This window comes from Thunnus maccoyii, chromosome 19 (genome assembly GCF_910596095.1).
Source record: "Thunnus maccoyii chromosome 19, fThuMac1.1, whole genome shotgun sequence".
NCBI lineage: Eukaryota > Metazoa > Chordata > Actinopteri > Scombriformes > Scombridae > Thunnus > Thunnus maccoyii.
Window position 1 is genome coordinate 2,816,461 of NC_056551.1, and position 19,105 is coordinate 2,835,565.

A 19,105-nucleotide genomic window follows, 5' to 3' on the forward strand; every position below is an offset into this window, starting at 1 on the left:
CATATAAATATATTTACATATGCAGGAAACACACAGCATTGAAAAAATACATTAAAAACATTAACAGCAACATCTCTTTCCAGAAACAGTGATTCACTAACCTGTGCAAGTCAACACAATCTCTCACTGAGGAAAACTTACAAGTGAAACCGAGCATGTACTAATGTCATAGTAAACTTTATTCCATAGTTTCCTCCATGATATCCATGAACGCTCCCCTCTAATGTCATTTTTTCAAACTTTTTACTTGAACTCTTTGCTATTTAAAAACATCAGCTCCATTCGACCCATTGTCATTGTTACAGACATGTCTGAACTAGCTGGCAGCATGACCTAGGGCTCATGGAAGACTGTTTGTTAAAGGCAGCTAAAAACTGAAATATTAAAGGGGAACTTCAATTTCACACATCAGCATGTGCTTCCATGTGTTGGGAGAGTGCAACTGCATATGTGAAAAAACTAGTATAAGACTTTTTGTGGCTTCAGAGGGAGCTGAGACAATGTTTGAGAAGTTGGAGTGAATTAGAAAGAAGTGAGGTTAGCAGACCTCTGTAGCCTGCTGCTCATCTCTTGTGGAGGCTAGCAGCTCCGGGCTACATTAGCTACCATTAGCATAAAAGACCCTAATCTGTACAGTCAAGTTAATCAGGTTGAGTTGCATTGTGGGTAATGTAATCGCCAGGTTTTTTACAAGAGGAATACATAGAATAAAAAAGACAATATCTCTGCTGTCTTGACCTTTGTTCTTTTTAAAAAACTGTCCATCATGAGTCCATCAACGTTACAGGAGTGCAATGCTAAATCTGTGGAGTATTCTTACACAAACAATGATATTATAATGTATAATGTATGTTTTTTTTTTTAATTACCGCCTCTGTCTAGACAAACTGAAAAAAAACTGCATGATATACTGTTGAGCAAGATTATGTTCCAAGGCAGGATATTTATTTACTATTATTTACATGTATTAAATATGTCAACGTGATTTTGACACTCTGGTTTCACTTTAACTCTCCATGTTGGTAGAAAGTAGTTCCGATGAAAATCGTGGCGTCTTTTGTGAATTACCCTTTATAACTAGGACATTGTTTGTAAAAAGAGACATTGCTTTTGACATTTTTTAATGTCATTTTTATTAGTGCTGTTACTACTATCAACAAGATTACAGTGTCCTGGAGAAGATCATCTCAGAAGGAGATATCTCAAAACAAGAACAAATAAAACCCAAACTTTCTGCATGGCTGGCCAGAGGTAAGTGAGATAATATGACTTTTTGTAACTTGGGTGATTGACTGGTTCTATGGACTTTGACCACAGAAAAAGAGAAAAAAGGAAAGCTTACAAAACCTCATGGGCAACTCATAAATATGAATTAGTTTTTAAACTCTTGTCTCTTGTTTTGTCTTGTGTACATGTTTTTTCCACCATACCTGCTAACTGTAGATTCTAGCTAACCGTTCAGGATAGATTTGATAAATGCAAACAGAACCGTTAGAACCGTTTCTAACCGGCTGCTGAAATAAGCCAACAGCAGTCCTCATTCAGACACAGAAGGCGAGCAAGAAAATGAGACAAAGCTGGAGGGCTGTGAGCAGAATGTTTGCTGGGTTTCTTTCTGTTCCACTGCTCCCCTCCCTCATTCCCTCCACCCCAGTTAGCTGGAGACACACAGAAAAACAGAGCATGTTTGAAAAAAAATGGAGGCAAAACGGAGCCACACAAAGGCAGCGCTTGCACTCTCCATCGCCAGCTTACTAATCGGCGTCTTTGCTGTGCACGATGCATGCCTGTCGCCCGTTACACGGCAGCATTGCCATGGCGACCGGGGTCTGAGTAATCATTTGTGCAATGACCCCTATTCTCCAGAGGGAAGACGGAGGGATGGAGGAGCTGAGGGGGGAGGAGGGTGGAATGAAAGCAGAGCCAGCAAAAGCAGAGGAAGGGAGGGAGGAGGGAAGGGCTGGGGAGCAGCATAGCAAAGCAGCAGGGACCCAGACAGAAAAAAAAGCAAAAAGAAAACAGATTTTCTTTCTACTGGCAGCAGGGAAAGAACCTTTTATGTTTTTACATAATGAACAGAACTCACTCTTAAAAAGGATGGACCAGAGAACGCAAGTTTAAGAAAAACTGGGATTCAGTAAATGATAATGGTGGGAGGATAAATGTAACACCATAAAATGGTATGTTCATCTCGTGGACAAAGACTGAACAAGAAAGGACAAGAGAAAGACACAAAGGCTGTTCAGACAGTAAGCGTGCTAATGAGTAATGTTCATTACACACCACAATATGGAGGAAAGACTTATGGGTAGTGGGGCTAAAAATATAAGTTTTGTCCTGTAGGTGGTGTTCTGGGAGAGGTCATGAGGTCACTAAAATGAAAACGGTTTATCCTCTGGGGAGCGGAAATGTACTCAATATACTGCATTGTCTAACTTTTTGGATACAACAGGAAATTTTACACTGATGGTCTTAAAGTTGGTTGTAACTTGGCGTTCTGAGTCTTACCTAATAGTTACGCTGGTTGAGCCATCTAGGCTTAAGTCCACTTCTTGCTAAGACTGGCCGTAAATTTTACGCCCAGTCAGGAGCAGGTGTAATGTCAAAATACGCGCCTTGCTCAGGAGGTCTCTCTACTTTCTCTGTACATCATTTTCTGAGCGAAGGCTGCCCGAGTCTGAACAATCATTTATGCCGGTCTCCAGAGGATGATTCCTGGGATGGGTTGTACAAACTGGTCTTTACTAAGCCTGGTTCTAACTGCTAATTTGGTCTTTGTTAAAGGTGCAACATACAACAGTCAGCCACTATGTCGTACTATAGCACCAGCATCTCACACCAAAACAAATGTGTGTGTTGTTTACTCAATAAAGTTGGAAAAAAAAAAAAGAAAGTGGCCCCTGAACCAACAGCTCATGAAGCTCAGATTAAACTGTTAAACTAGGCAGTGCTGATCAAATATGGATGAAGATTCTGTTAGTGCATTGCCTGTTTCTGTTTTCAGAAACATATTTTAGTGTACTGTTTAACTGTAATATGAGAACATTGTGACCTGGCTGTCATGATGAAAACGGACGCAGGAGGACAGAGAGGGACTCACATGCACTCACATGCACGCTCACATTAGCATGCACACATTGCAAGGCCAGCTATCAAAACAAAGAACATGAAATTAAGACATAATTATCAATATTATATTCCATTTCTGCCAATAGATCCCCCTAAATCCTACACACTGGTCCTGTACAGCCAGCAGAAGAAAACGCTGACTGCCAAGCAGTCCAACGTAATAACAAATAAGAAGAAGCAGTCGACTTGGAGAGAAATAACAGAGCACACTGGAGTTTGCATCTCCTTACAGACCTAAAACCAACATTTTCCTTGTTATTAATCATAACCACAATCCTTTCCTAACTGCAACCACACCGTAATTACCATGTGCAGATATTGTAGAAAGTGACAATGTTAAAAACAATATAATTGAACATAAAAAAAAAAAACATCGGCTTTGAACGTAATTTAGTATCAGTGTTCTTGTGTGGCAATAGGATTAAATAAAAGTCCACCAAAATTAAAACACGTCCCTCAAATCTCCCCCAGTACACCATGCTTTTGTATCTCACCCTCACCCTGATGACAGCGAGATAGCTGGAGGCGTTTGGTGAATAAAGCATGGTGTACTGGAGAAGAGTTGTGCGACGTGCTTTAATTTTGATCGACTTGCATTAAAGCTCACACTGGTCTGCACCTCGCTTTGTGTGTGTTCTTAAAGCATAACAATTGTAGGATTGAATGAACCATAGATTTGTTTTTAGTCAGTTTCCCTTTCAGCAGTTTGTTAAATGTGAGTCCAGATTCTATAACACATCAAAATAAAATTTTATTTAGATGTGCCATTCTAAGTCTATTCTTTTTGTTATTGTCACCTCACGAAAAGACCAAAACTAACAATGAATTGATCCTACTAATAATATTGTGTGTGCATCAAAGCCTGATATATCTTATTCCCATGTGGCATAGACCTGGGTGACATGTTCCTTTATTACCATGAACACACACACTGTAGTTTATTTTCCTCCACGCACCGTCCTGCTGCTGTAAATACTTATTAGACCACCAAACGTGCATAAATAACTGAAAATAGTTCTCAACAAATGCATTTTTCCTCTTGTTTGACATTTGCTAAAAATGACAGTGCCCAACTGTTACATTTTTCAATATACAATAATACAAAATTATATAATTGTGGCCTGTTTTTAAAGAGCTACAGTACCAGTCAAAAGTTTGGACACACATTCCCATTCACTTGAATGAGAAAGTGTTAAGTACGAACCAATGGACTTGGAGCTGAGTGCCACAGACATAGCAAGAAAGTTAGATGCATGCATTGTTGGTTTTGGTCTTTTAATGGAATTTTGTTGACAATAAGAAAACTACAGAATAACACCAGTCCTGTCCTTTAACTAAGGGGTAAACTTAATACTACTTAATCTACCAATAACACCATTCACAGCTTAGTGGAATGTGTAAGGCTCTCCTCTCTCTGATCAGATCAGATACTGTGGCCACCATCCACTAGCAACTGATTATCTCTCAACTGATTAGCACTGCCAGCTAAATTGCCATTATGCACATTTTTACCAAAGTCACATCCTGTATTTTTTTATTTTGATGACCACAAAGTGTGGCCCCATAATATGTAGATCTGGTCACAAATTTTAGTAGTGTGATAGCAGAAACTGGTGTCCAGCATTGTATATATAGTGGTATGTACAGCCTCTGTGGCTCCTTGATAATAACAGTTTCCTCCGGTGAAGCTATACTATAAAACTGTCTGCTGCTTTCAAAGAGAAACTGTGTATTTGGTGAAAGCACTGACCTACAGGTTGAAAGGATGAAATGAGTTACATTTTGACCACACCTAAAATCCCATTTGGGGTGTGGTCAGGTGTGAATGCTTGCACTTGGGACCACACCCTGCTGCGAAGTGAAGTGTTGTACTTCACAAGGTATTTTTCCGGCAGAACATGCAGAAACTGCTAAATGGCAGCATGGGCAGGATTTTCAGGCTGGGTGCAGTTACTCATTCAAAGGGGATTAGAGGAGTTGATGTGATTGGCCATTACTGAAGCTCACCATCATTAAAACTCCACCTGCTGATACTGCAGTTCTCCTAATATATTCATCCCGCTCTTTTCATCCTGTGCCACACTGTGCCAGGATTGTGGTTATGCCTATAGTCAATAAAATTGCTAATATTTATTAATAACAACCACTGCATCCTGAGTTAACACTGTATTTAGCCTTATTAAAGCTGCACAAACCAACTGTTTTATATTTACAATGGGTCAAATGACTATACGTAATGTGAAAGCAGGCACTAATAATGACAAAGCCACAGAGAATTATCACCCAACTCTGCAGTTTCCCTCAGATCTACAGAGCATTTGAGCATCTTTTAGCTAATTGTTTTGGTTTTACACCTCACAACTTTACTGTATTGGTTCAGTCTCATTGCTGTCATCAAGTAATCTCAGCTGTTTTCAGAGAAAAGGCTCTGATAAACTCACTGCACAGTACCTACCCAGCATTAAACAGGACGGTCAGAGTTAGCAACTAAGTGGTGAACATAATGGGGCATTTAGTTTCTAAAGAGAAAGATATTTTTCTCTGGAGTTGCTGGAGAGCAAAACAGGAGTAAGGTAGTGGATATTGGGCTTAAATTCATCCAGTGGATAGAAACAGGACTCCAAGTAAATGCTAATGTTGCTCTCTGTCTGCTGGGTGTTTAAATAAGCCACTGTTAATATATGCTTACATGCTAATATGTTTGCCATATCAGCTTTATAAGGATAGTATAGTCAGATGTTGTGTTCACAGATTATTCTGCTTCCCAAGATGGCAAAAACAAAAAACATAGGAAACAATTAATGCAGTGCCTTTAGGCTTTATGAGAGGACACATATGATGCTTGATGCTTGTAATGATGTCAGGTATATAAAGCAGTGGTTTACATAAAGCAAACTTTTTTAACTCTTTTTTTGTGTTTTGTTTTTTAAGTTTTTTTTTAAGATAAATAATATGGGCTCATTGTAAATCATTCAGAATAAAAGCCAACAGGTGCAGATTTACAGATAAATAATTTTACTAAAAAATAAACAATGAATACAATTAAATGCATTAAAATGATAAATGCATTTCTTTCATTTTCTTCCATTAAAAGGGCTTATATTTCAGATGTACAAGGAAAAACAAACAAAACCCTCCAAAAAGGCTGCAGGCATTTTAATGGGACATGTGAGCTGCTGTTGATGTGGAGAGAGAGAACAACCTGCAGGTCTGACTCCACTGACAGGACATCTTGTTTTCATGTATACCAGCGATGACAGAGCCACATAACACAAATATGAATTGGGGAACATGTGATACCACAGTGAAAGTGCACAGACAATGACGGATATCTATCTTCCACAGGCAGATGGTGTCCTTCTCCATTTTTATTCATAAGCTTAGTTTACTGAGAGGCCACAGAAAATGCGACAGGTCAAGCTTATAGTACATTTTGAAAACACCCTCTGCTGGATCACGAGGTAAACTTCTTCAACAGTCTGTTAGGCTTATAGATTGTAAATTTTGAAAACAGGTAATTACAGTTTGAATGTTTAATTTTCCCCCACGTTCGATCGAATGTTTGAATTTCGAATAAACAGTGACAGCCCTACCATAGTTTGTTTCATGGTTTATTGACGTAGCCTTCGGAGCCAGCAGAAGTGTCCCAAGATGCAGCTTCCAAGGGCTGGCCAATGAGAACAGAGTGAGCTCATCAGGAGGGGAGCCTTAAGAGACGGGAGCTAAAACAGCCTGTTTCAGACGGAGGCTGAACTGAGGCCAGAATGAGATAAATAAGCAGTTTTTAAAAATGTAAATCATACAAAGATATTCCAGTAGAGCCCCAGATTTAAAATAAAGACCCGGAAATGTGAAATGTTTATATGCCCCCTTTAATGCATTAGGAACTCTTTATTTTTATGTAGTAGACACACTTAGCTTAAATAATTTACTACTTAATTTAATCAGGAGTAACACCCTCATCCTTTTTGATTGCACTTCTGCGTGCTTAATTGTCAGTTAATATCTTGGGTCATTTATAGATTGAGCTACTAAGGGTCAATTTACCCAAATTGAATTAAACAATGTCAACAGTTTTCAGTGGTGATACAGAAACAGTCCCAATGAAAACAGTTCACAGCAAGGTCTGTGCATTATGCAGAGTAACAGAGACACTATGGAAGGAGATACAATTTATTTTAAATAAAATTCCATTCACCTCAATTTTATTGGATTAGAGACAGATATCTTACAAAGATGTTTAAAAAAAAAAGATGTTCAAAAACTATCTGCATGAAGCCATACCACTTGATGTTAGTGGGGTGTTTATAATAAATAATTTAGGTGGACCGAACCTTTAGGGTATCTGATTTTACAGTTATAGGCAGTTGCTCACAAAGACAAGCAAACAATAAATGCGTCGTCCCCACCTAGACACACGGAGTTATAGTGAAGCAGTAATCAGAATATATTTCATATGTTACCAGATCTCTTTTGATTGTATGTGCTATATATCATGTGTGTCCAACATTATTTTCTGCCCTTTGGCCAGTCACTGACACGCATTATTCCCCATTAGCAGCATCTGATATATTTTGTATGACGGACATGCAGGGCTGGATGGTGAAGTCAGGCATGATAGTCCTTCCCCAGCCTCATTGTGGGAGAAAATCTTCATCAATAAATCATCATACTCTTCACTTGCTCTTTGGAATATACTGAGCTAAAATCTAATATCTGAAAGATCTGATACAAACATCTGCTTTTCTATAAGATTAAACAGAACAGATGAAAGCAAGGTTGGTGCGAAGTGCGGTAATTAGGCACTCGCTGTAGAAGATACACAAATAGATAACACGAGGAAATGTTGAAGTTTAAACACGTAAGGGTATAGGAATGGAAGTAATAACAGCAGGTGAGCATGCAGGACTGTGGAAACAGCACACACAGATACCTCGATGGTCTCCGGTGCTGACCATGCATGCAAAGGAAGCTGAGAGAAAACAGCCTCTGCTTTGCTGACACCTGCAACTGTGCTGCAATGCTGCACTCCCTCTCTGAGGCACAGAGGGAGAAATAAACATGCTTAGGAGGAAACAGAAGGCTGAAACATAAGAGGATGTTAGTAGAGTAAGCAGAGGAGTGGTAAAAGGAGCCAGAGACAATCGAGCAGTGAGGCTGAAAAGATGAGGGGAGAACATAAATGGAAGAGATGGGCGAGGGTGGGAGGACGGGGAGTGCAGATACGAGGAAAGACTGAAAATAGAAAGAGACCGCAATATAATGGAAGAATGTGTGGAGAGAAGCAAAACATGGTGATGGAATAAAGCAATAAAATCGGTACTTTTAGTGAAAATGTATGAACATCTACGGGAAAGGGCTGTATATTAACAGTATAGTGCTATATAAGTAGAGGTGGAAATATGTGAGTATGCATGTACACCATACTAATTAGAATCCTTCCTTTTTGTTACAACAAAAACGGCACCACTACAACCACCCAACTGTCAAGATGTGATTTTATCAAATGGTATATTAACATATCTTACTGACAACAAAGTCAGTATTCTAAAACCTGCTCATGCAGTGGAATTTTTTTTATTAAGGAAATAGTTCAATATTTTGGGAATTATGCTTATTTCTTTCTCTCTGAGAGTGGGATAAAAAAGATTAATATTAATCTCAGAGTGAAGACATGGTTAGCTTAGCTTAGTTTAACATAAAGATTGGAGGCACTGGGAAACAGCTAGCTTGCCTCAATCCAAAGTTCAAAAATACTCTTACCAACACATTAACATGTTCAGACAAGTCGTTACGTGTTAGTTTGCATTGGAGCCAGTTTGAAGCCAAGAGTTGCAGTTTATGTTCAGCACCATCTTTTCCGTTTGGAGCCAGGAGCTTCCAAATAAGGAGTGTGGGGTGTTGTCTTTCAGTCTGGAAACACGGCCCGCTACCTTGGACCAAAGCTAACGCTAGCTTACGGGGAACACCGAACGGTGCATACCTTGGGCTAACATTAGCTAATTTAGCTAATACTGCTAACAGGGCAGGTACTGAAATCAAGTAACATTAAACTTATCGAAATATTGCAACTATAGTCCGACTCAGTGTAAGTCCTGGAGCAGGGAAGAGCAGCAGGTGAGCCACCTTTCAATCACAGTTGTCAATCAACGCCCTGAATCTTATTACCGGAGCAATAATTTCCAAAATGACCATCAGCACACTTATTAGAGGGCCTGAATTTAGCAATTGAAACCATAATGACTCGTTGAAAAAAATGATTGACTTAGTATTTCTAGAGAAAAATTGAGGCTTTTTGAATGGGAATCAGTTGGAGCATATAGCGGACATCAATGGCACTTTAAGGTTCTTCTGCATTGGCTTCAGCCTCAAGTCATGGTAGCTGCAGCTTGGTACACACAAACGTTCACACACAGCAGTTCAGTAAGTAGCTAGCTAGGTACTAACATCTGTAGTTGGTACATTGGCTGTTTAGGGCAAATAAATAAACTGAACTTTAGCAGTCAAATTTGTGAGAATAATTCTGTTTAAACATACATACAGATAACTATATTTAACATGTATCTTGTTTTTCTTTAATCCATACTCAAAGAAAGGGAGTCACCAGCTCAAATTATTTCTTGACCTACATATTAAACAAATGAGATGCAAAAAAATTAATGAGCTGTAGAAGTGTTGGTAGGTGTATTTTTGAACTGAATTTTTTGAGGCTAGCTGTTTCCCCCTAGCTATACTATACTAGTCATATTCTGACTCCAGCTCTGTACTTAACACACAGAGATTGATATCCATCTTCTCATCTCACCTTCAGAAAGAAAGCAAAAAAGTGTATTTCCCTAAATGTTTTATTCCTTTAATATTGTCCTGGTTTTTGCCTCATTTTCGGTCTATAAAAGACAGTGTAAACAACATCTATTTTAAATGTTTATTAGCTTATAAAGATATCACGGATATAAAAACAAACAAACCATATTTTCTCACTCACCTCAAGCTGTAATTAGCCTTGCAGATAATTTGAAATTTATCTTTGATTTTACTGTTTTCTTGGGAACAATTTCTTTGATAGAAAGTAGTTTCAGTAAAAATTATAGCTAAAAACTATTGATAGCAAAGTCTGTTTATCCAGAATAACACAGACACTGTTTCTGGAGAGAGATCATTGGTATTTTTTTTTCAATGCATTTTTCAGGGCTGTTATCATCACAAACCAAATTACATTTACCTCCATTGTATTGTGGTGGAAGCAGAAATCTGAGACAGATATTTCAAAATCTGGACAAATAGAACCCAAACTACATGCATGGCTCTATACCACTTGATGTAAATGAGAAAATATGTTTGTAACATGGGTGACCTGACCCTTTAATGTGAATGTTGACGCAGTCTCTCAGCAAACTTCAACTTGAATTAAGAGAGTATGGAGTTCCCCTGATGGTCCAGATGCCATCTATCACTCTGCTGGTAGATTCATAACTCCAGAAAACACACCAATGCACTTTTTGTCATAACATGGCTGCATGCATTATTACCACACATTACTATGTATTTGATGCGTCTTGTGTTTATGGTTAATTTCTTTTTCCTGTTGAATGTGTATTAATGTGATGTGACATATGTTTCTTCACATCCTCAATGTGTCATTGTCAGTCTCTAGCTGAAAGCTTTCTCCGTTTAACGATTATGGCGCAGAATAGATTGGAGTGTGTGGATGCTATTCCTATCATTATATGCTGAATCTCAGCTCAGGCACCTCCAGCAAGCCTCTATCTAGTGAGCAGTGATGTTCATATATTAAATTGGAGGAAACCTGCTTCATCACAGAGGCTTCAGACCCTCTGGGGTGCGCTCCTCTTTGCAAACAGCTACCTCCTCTGGAAGAAAAGATGAGTCTGTGTCCCGCTCTGCATCATACATTCATCATTCATAGAGAACATTATGATCAGGCGTACTCCAGCCATCACTCAGTGAGGTCTTGGTCTTTTCCAATGGATGTTCCACGTTCCCTTGATTTCTATTTCATCTTGCATAAAAATAAATATGTTTGCAGGCTCTCTGTGCAGGCTGTAGAGCCACTGTCCCACCCCAGAGGGTGAATTTAGAAACAGTAACAAAACACTAATTACACAGGGCAGAAAACTAGTGCTGCACTGGCCTCTACAGGTTCAACACAGGTTATTGCACTCACTTGGCAAGCATTTGAACCTTTGATGAATCTGTAGAGGCCACTGCAATGCTGGTTTCCTGAGCTATGTGACTGAGTGGGTTTGTATTGCTCAGATTCATGAACTTAACCTGGTCAATGTGTGTTTCTTTTTTTTCACATTCTACCACCCTTTATTCACTTGAGGCAGAGGTGGGAGTAAGTCACACATGTGCAAGTCACAAGTCTCAAGTCTTAACCTTCAAGTCTCCAGCAAGTCACAAGTTACTCTGGTGAGAATCAAGCAAGTCAAGTCATACGAAATTCTGAAGATCTACCCCAGTTTCCACATTTAAATCAGTTAAAAAACAGTAGTCATGAAAAGTTGAGTTTTATTTTCAACATTAATGAAAACTGTTGCAGCCTGCTGACAACTTATAAATCTTACTGATATTTAACATTTTGTGGCAATCAGTAACAAGCCTCCTAAATGAACAACAATGCAGAGTGGGGCTCTGACATTATAATATAGCTGTGTTAGCTAGTAATGTGCCCGCATAGTTTAACTGGTTATATGGCCCCGAATCAGTCCCCCGACTGTCTTTTACATTAACAATGTCCTCTCAATAAAATGCATAATTGATTCAAAGCCAAGTCAAACATAGCCTCAACTTACTGTTAGCTTTCTATCTAATGTTTCACCAGCTAATAGGTTATCTAAAAAGACTCATTCATGTACCTTTCTTTGTGGGTTTTGTAGTGATGGATGAAGTTGGATGTTGTGGTGGTTGTGTCACAGATTTTTGAGTTGCAGACCTTGCATACCGCTGTTCTCTTCTTACTACTGTCATCAACAACGTAATTCTTGAATCCAAATTTTACTATATTTGGACTAGACCCAACCATGGTAGCTGCCTCCTGCGTTGGTCCTGTCTGATGGTCTGCCACATTCTAGTATGTTGCCAGGCTTGCACGCATTGCACCAGAAATCAAATATGTAGAAAAATGCAAATATTTAATTTTAAAAAAGTGAAGTCTTTTTGAGTCATCTGTCTCAAGTCTTGAATACCAAGTCAAAGTCAAGTGGAGTCTTTCATCAATGTTAGTCAAGCAAGTCTCAAGTCTTCAAATTTGCGACTTGAGTCTGACTCGAGTCAAGCCATGTGACCACCTCTGACTCTAGGTATTGAGCTGCCTTTAGAATTAGATAGTGTCACTGATTGATGTTTATAACATTGTTTGTTATTATTCAATCACTCACAGTGTTATGAATATAGCTGGGAGGCAGATAATTCAGTTTGAGGAGGCAGAACTATTTTATGTTCTGTTCAAAAATTCAGCACAGAAATGTCCATCTAATGTAATATCATTTCAAACTTAATGCAGAACAACCCACCATGACTCTTGAGCTGCTGCCATATGTTTTATTTAAAAAAACAGACACAGGGTCTATGATGTCAACATTTTGAACGGTTGTTTTGAAGCCTAGAGTTTGGCTTTAAGGCTTACTGCCATCTGGAGCCAGAAAACCCTAACTTAGTCAGAGGATGCAGAGACAAGCACAGAGAAACTACATGGCTGATTGTGATAGGCTGAGACACCTGTCAGTGTACCAGTGTACAAAACACCTTCAAAACAGAATTCTCTTTAAAGAAGCATTGAGTGATTTTTTGTCCATCTAGAGGCAGCGCAACAAGCTATTAACAAAGAGTTGCCTATTTAGCCAACTACACATGTAAAGATGAACTGGTCTGTATCAGAAAGCCAATACAAAAATCAGAGATTTGAACAATACACAACCATAGATGATGAAATGTGGAAAATATGGGAGTCAAAACCAATCTTTCCAAGGAGCTCATTGTCTTCCCGTTTCTTTGTCCCTCTGGTATGTGTTTGTGCAGATGTGTGTGACACACTTCTAGCTGTTAACTCACTAGCACACTGAAGGAAATGTTGGGACCACCGTATACACCAATTAGCAGTCTTCATAACCCATAATTGTAACATAAAATATGCCGGTGGCACCACAAACCTCACCACTTATATGGAGTCAACATGTGTGCTGACTGTAAAGTTACTGTGTGGCGCAGTCAACACAAGGCAAGTAATGCTAGCGCTAACAGCTACTTCTGACACCTCTTTCTGTTTATGAAGCGATGAGATGTTTCATAGAGACAATACAGCATCATTGAAAATGCCAAATTAAGAGGGATGATGCTGACACAGGAAATGTATTAAGGTGCATTTTAGTGAAAAAACTCCTGAGGAACTGACTGGAAAGTTATCCAGAGTATAACTGCGGAGTACTGTACACTACACACAATAGAGTTTACTGCTGTGTGTCTGGAAGAAGACATACCCTACTTGGGTATTTCTGATTCAGTATTTGAAATAAAAAAAATGAGGAAATATCAGATTTAATAATACATTTGTATTATTAAAAAAGTAAAAATACTTATTGCAGCTGAATCTAATCAATGGAATCACCTTTGTGAGTGTATTATATTGCAACAAATGTAACTGTATATTTTTTGTATCAAACTATACTATTTACACATCCAGCAGACACGGAGCAACATTAGCATTCATTTGGAGTCCTGTTTCCGGCCACTGGATAAATGTGAGTCCAATAATCACTCCCCTTTAGCAGTTAAATGCTCTACTATCTTCACCAGCTAGTCGCTGACAGCTAGCTGTGACTGGAAACAATGCTGATGAGAGCTTTGAGACTGAACCAAGTAAATCTGTGGGCTGTAAAACCAAAACAATGAGCTAAAAGATGCTAAAACGCTCTGTAGAGCCGCACTGGTAATAATTCCTTGAGGGTTGCTTCTATTATTCATATAAAATGTTGATCAGAGCAGCTTTAAGTTTCATCCTCAATTTGCCACTATGACAGACAGAAGAAGAACATTCAGAACCTCCATAAACACTCTGCAGTTGGAGATTTTTTATGAGCCACCATCTAGTGGCCATTAGTGGCACTCAGGTATTTCTGTGTCAGCATCAGTTTTCAGACATGGTGGTGTCTACTTGTGAGCATTTACTGCATCCACAAATGAAACTTCTCTCTCCAGAAAATGGTGCAGGCTGCACACCCGCTGACTGAGAATGAAATAGTACACGATTACTTGAATCTGTGTATTATGTTATCTGAATCTTGTTTTGTGTTATCTGCATGCTCATAATGTGTAAACCTATGACTAACCCTTCAGTTTATAACACAAATACAGTACTTTAAAGTGTGAGTCACCAGGGTTTGCTAGTTTTTTTCTCCTTCTGAGTCAAAAATATTCTTAGTCTTATCGTTGCCTGTGAAACCTCATGCCCTCATTAAATGCTATGCATATACTGATATGATGTGTGCTTCAAGTGTCATTTCACCCACACTAAAAGAAAAAAAAATCAAACATAGTTGTATCTCTTCATGCAGATAATTTTGGTTTCATTTGTCCAGATTTTGACATATCGGTCTCTGAGATTTCTTCCTCCACCTCAGTAGAGTGGAGGTGAAAGGAATTTTGTTTGTGGCGGTCATAAACTGCCCGAAGAATGAAATTCAAATAAATCAACAGCAGAAACACAAATCTGGGCAATCCACAGACCTCACTGTCCTGTGGACTATTTCTTTGGTTTAAAAAAAGTAGTTCCAATGAAAACTGCTCACAGTCAGATCCATTATGTATCCAGAGTGACAGGGACTCTGTTCCTGGAGAGAAATGCTGCTGCTGATTTTTTTAAATGCATTTTTTCATTGTTTTGAGCACCACAAATGAGATTTCACTCACCTCCCATGTAATGGGATGGAGACAGAAATCTATCAGATAGTTATCTCAGAAACTGGACAAATGAAACCAAAACTATGGCTAGATACCATTTGGATGAGCCAACCCTTTAAACAAAGCAGGTATTTTCCTCCAGGTCCTGTGTTCTTCTTTCCTCTGAATACACAAAGTTTGTAACACAGTTACACTTGTTAGTAATGTGGTGCTAATGTGCTAGACGACTCAACATTTCTCAACATCCTCTTGAGTGAAACTTACATCTATGGATGACTTCAGCAAATCCCCCACATTCCCCACTTTGAATGACATTTTGCCTGTTCACATCATATTACAAGTAGTTTTATATTCTCAAAATATCTTGTTTCATATGATGTTTTCCTTAATGTTATAGCATAATGACTTTTACATATACACAGTAGATGTGTTGAGTTAAACACTCGTATTAAAAGGTAACAAATACTGACAAAACCTGACACATTTTAATGCACTGTATCAAAATAAAAAGGGTTTATTGGGTTTATAAAGACTATTGCTTTTTTTGCCTGTAATGGTTTAGGAGTTTGTTCTAATTTATAATGTTCACATGTTTCTATAAATTCCTTTGTTGCTTTCTATAAATTGCTTCTTACTAATTTGTTTGTTTCTTATCATTCTGTCTTAGTGTTTCAGTTTTGGGACAGAATTAATTCCATAATTCAGCTATCCTGGGCAAAAATATTAAAATTGACATTTTTCTATGGAAAAACAAACTTTAAAACGCACTGTGATGACTAGCTATATTGGTTGGATTTTTTTTAAAAACCTCTCTATAGGAACATGTATACCCTGTATAGCTGGTTCTTGCATATCCAGCGTTGAGGAAGTGACTGCTTTTTGGAAGTCTCAGCTATGGTTCAGCTGAAATGAGGACATTCCTGTTAGACAGCCTGGGTGGAATTTGAATAGTACAGAGGAACCGCCTGACGCTGATTGGTCGACAGCGACATATTTCAAGAGCCCCTACTTGTCACTCTACAGAACCCAGGCAGCTGATTGGCTCGTCCTGAGGAGGGCGGACTCTCTGTCTTGACTATATATATATATTCTGGTTTCAAAGCATCTGCAAATGATTGCTGACTTTCAGAGGGAGGCGGATCATTGTGTCCAATGTTTCTCCACAGAGCTGACTTGAGTCTTTCTCCTCGAACAAAACGATTCTTACTGAGATAGCTGAGAGTCGGTTTTCCTCTCCCGGAGAGGAGGTAGACTTGGGGAACACAATAATGATCAACACCATGGAATGCGCAGTGGACGCGCAAAGCCTGATCTCCATTTCTTTAATGAAGATCCACAACTCCAGGACGCAGAGAGGGGGAATCAAGCTGCACAAAAACCTGCTGGTCTCCTATGTGCTGAGGAACGCCAGGCAAGTCTACATCAAGGAGAAATACGCGGAGATCTACAGAATGCAGCAGTACGAGGAGGTGATGACGGTCTGCAACGAGATCCAGGAGCTGAATCCTCTGGATCTGAACGCAGAGGACGCCGACGATGAGGAGCAGGCGCGGGCTGCTTGCTGCGGCGAGGAGGCGAGTCTGTGCGGCTCTGCGTGCCAGCGAGGCGCGGCGCAGCCAGCGGCGCACGGCCGGGCAGCTCTCCCTCTCTCCGGCTGCTCTCCTCTTGAGGACGGCAGCAAAGAACCGGAGCCCTCCTACTACCGAAGCTGCTGCATGGAGGCTTCCCCTGTGTCACATTGTGACCAGTTTCCCGCAAACAACAGCACGCACTGCAACAAAACCACAGTGCTGGATTTGGACACGCATGTGGTGACCACGGTGGAGAACGGCTACCTCCACCAGGACTGCTGCTGTGACGCGCTCCAGTGCGGTCAGGGCGCGCAGTCCCCGGCCAAAAAACGGAAGGTTGAGTTCGGTTGTTGCATATCCGATGTTGAGGAGGTTTCGGATTTTACAGCGGCTCGCAAACGGGCGAAACGCGAGGACTGTTCCTACTCCAACCCGGACTACACGGACACTTCCAACATCTCCAACTTGATCTCCATCTTCGGCTCGGGGTTTTCAGGGCTGCTGAGCAGGCAGGCGGACTTGGAGCAGATCTGTAGCAAGCAAGCTCTGGCCAGTCTGGGAGCATGGACCCGGGCAATTGTGGCATTTTGAATCAAACACTTTATTATAGGGGAGACCGGGGTCAGTTTAACTGTTTTCCCCTCAAAGTATTAGAAAACAAAAGCCAACCAAGAACTGTTTCCTACTCATGAGTTTTTGGTTGGGAACATTTTTCCAAGCTTATGAGAATGCTCCTGAATGTTAGCAAATTCATACTGTTCCCCCCAAAAGTTTACATATCATTTCTGGGTAGCAAAAAAGAAATTTGGTAACCTTTATGCATAGTTAACCTTCAGGGAATGGGCAAATGTTAGGACTTTATGTATATTGCCCAAAAGCATTTACATAAGCATGGAGGAAAGTTATCTGAAACCTTCTGGGAATGTTCTTACAACAAGTAAATCAAACCAGAACATTCTTGAAAGGTTGCAGGAAATATTACAGAATGGGAAATGAATGGGAACGTTACACATTTACTGGGAAACTCGCAGTCATTTAAAGTACTGTTCCACATCCTTTCCATGTGCCAATAGTGAAGGGTGTGTTGCTGAATATGTATTTGGTGAAAGCAGTGTATTCACATAGAGCAAAAATGCCATGTTTCTTGTAACCTATATCAGTTTGGTTAGCAGGAGATTTCATTGAACTGTTCAGTGATGGTTACTCATTTGATAAAAGGTTTAATTCATTTTTTTAAATGGGCAAATCTGAAATTGCATAGCAAACAAGGACTTAGGAAAATTTAGCTAAATCATTTTTTTAGCATGTTTTACAACTGAGTGTTAGCCATAATTAAACACAATGTGCTAAAATCACATCAAGTCTGTCACTAGCTAACCTCAGTAGCTTCTAGTCTTTCACACAACTCTGACAAAAACAATTCAAAATATACAAGAGATGAAATTATTAAGAATTATACCTCAAAGCACACCTTTGTCTTAAAACTTAATAACATGTGAGTGTGGTTCATTGGTGTGCAATGGATGACATCACACGCACTTGTTTTTGATTGGAGGAAATTGAGGCGTTACAACTGAACCTGGTCTCCCCCAAAAGGTCTGAATGGAATGGACTTTATTTTTGCAGGAAAAAGAAAAGATATTTAAACATTGAGCAATTTAGTGACAATAGTTTTGACAGGGCGAGGAAAGAGTTTGTGCCATATATATATATACACACATATATATATATATATGATGTGCAGGCTCTCCGGTTTTCAGAATGGGAGATACATGTCTACAGAGTACACTCTTGTAGTGACTTAAGTCTGATGAAATGGATTGACTTCCGCTGCCTTAAATCCAATGCACACTACTGCTAGCTATTGTCATAAATTGAAAGTACATTGAAAGTGACTGAATGTCTCTGCTGTTCTGTCCTGTCCTGGACTGAGGAGCCTTTTGGAAAAAAAAAAAAAAAAAACACCTTCTCCACTTTGAAATGGACCTTGCACATTCTGAGCAGTTTTATTGTCACGTGAAACACCATGTTCAAGACTCCTCCTAAACACTTTTGAGGTACATGGACTCTGATCCAGCTCATATCACTTAATGGAGTGCCAACGTTTCAATTCTGTTACACTTTTTGGGCTCATTACTGGGGTCACCACTACACCTCAGCTCCCAACAGTCTGGCTTATTTTGGCAGTTTGACATCCTTTATTAATCATGGTCGTTGCTCAAAGCCTTCACAGTGATTCATAATTCCAACATGTCTTGGTTTTGTGAGTTTTACTTTGTTTTGTAAAAGAATAATCCTAGTCCTTTTGTTTTAAAAAGGCAAACTCATGATTTAGCCATAACCTGAAAAATCCATGCATTAGCTTTATGAGCACTATGTGTACCAAAATAAAGAGAGTATTCAGCCATTCTCTACATATTTTGTTGTTATTCTTGTATTTTTGTGCTTAATAAATTGTATATCGCCGGGTGAAACTGTTCCAGAAA

At 39.4% G+C, this 19,105-nt stretch overlaps 1 protein-coding gene across 1 annotated transcript; it reads left to right on the forward strand.

The window, feature by feature from the left end:
- The first annotated feature begins 9,228 nt into the window (after positions 1-9,228).
- Positions 9,229-18,650, forward strand: ier5l (immediate early response 5-like). Its single transcript, XM_042396238.1, has 2 exons — positions 9,229-9,246; positions 15,716-18,650. Exon 2 carries the CDS (start codon positions 16,317-16,319, stop codon positions 17,208-17,210), a length of 894 nt encoding a protein of 297 aa, XP_042252172.1. The 5' UTR covers positions 9,229-9,246; positions 15,716-16,316; the 3' UTR covers positions 17,211-18,650.
- Positions 18,651-19,105: the final 455 nt, after the last annotated feature.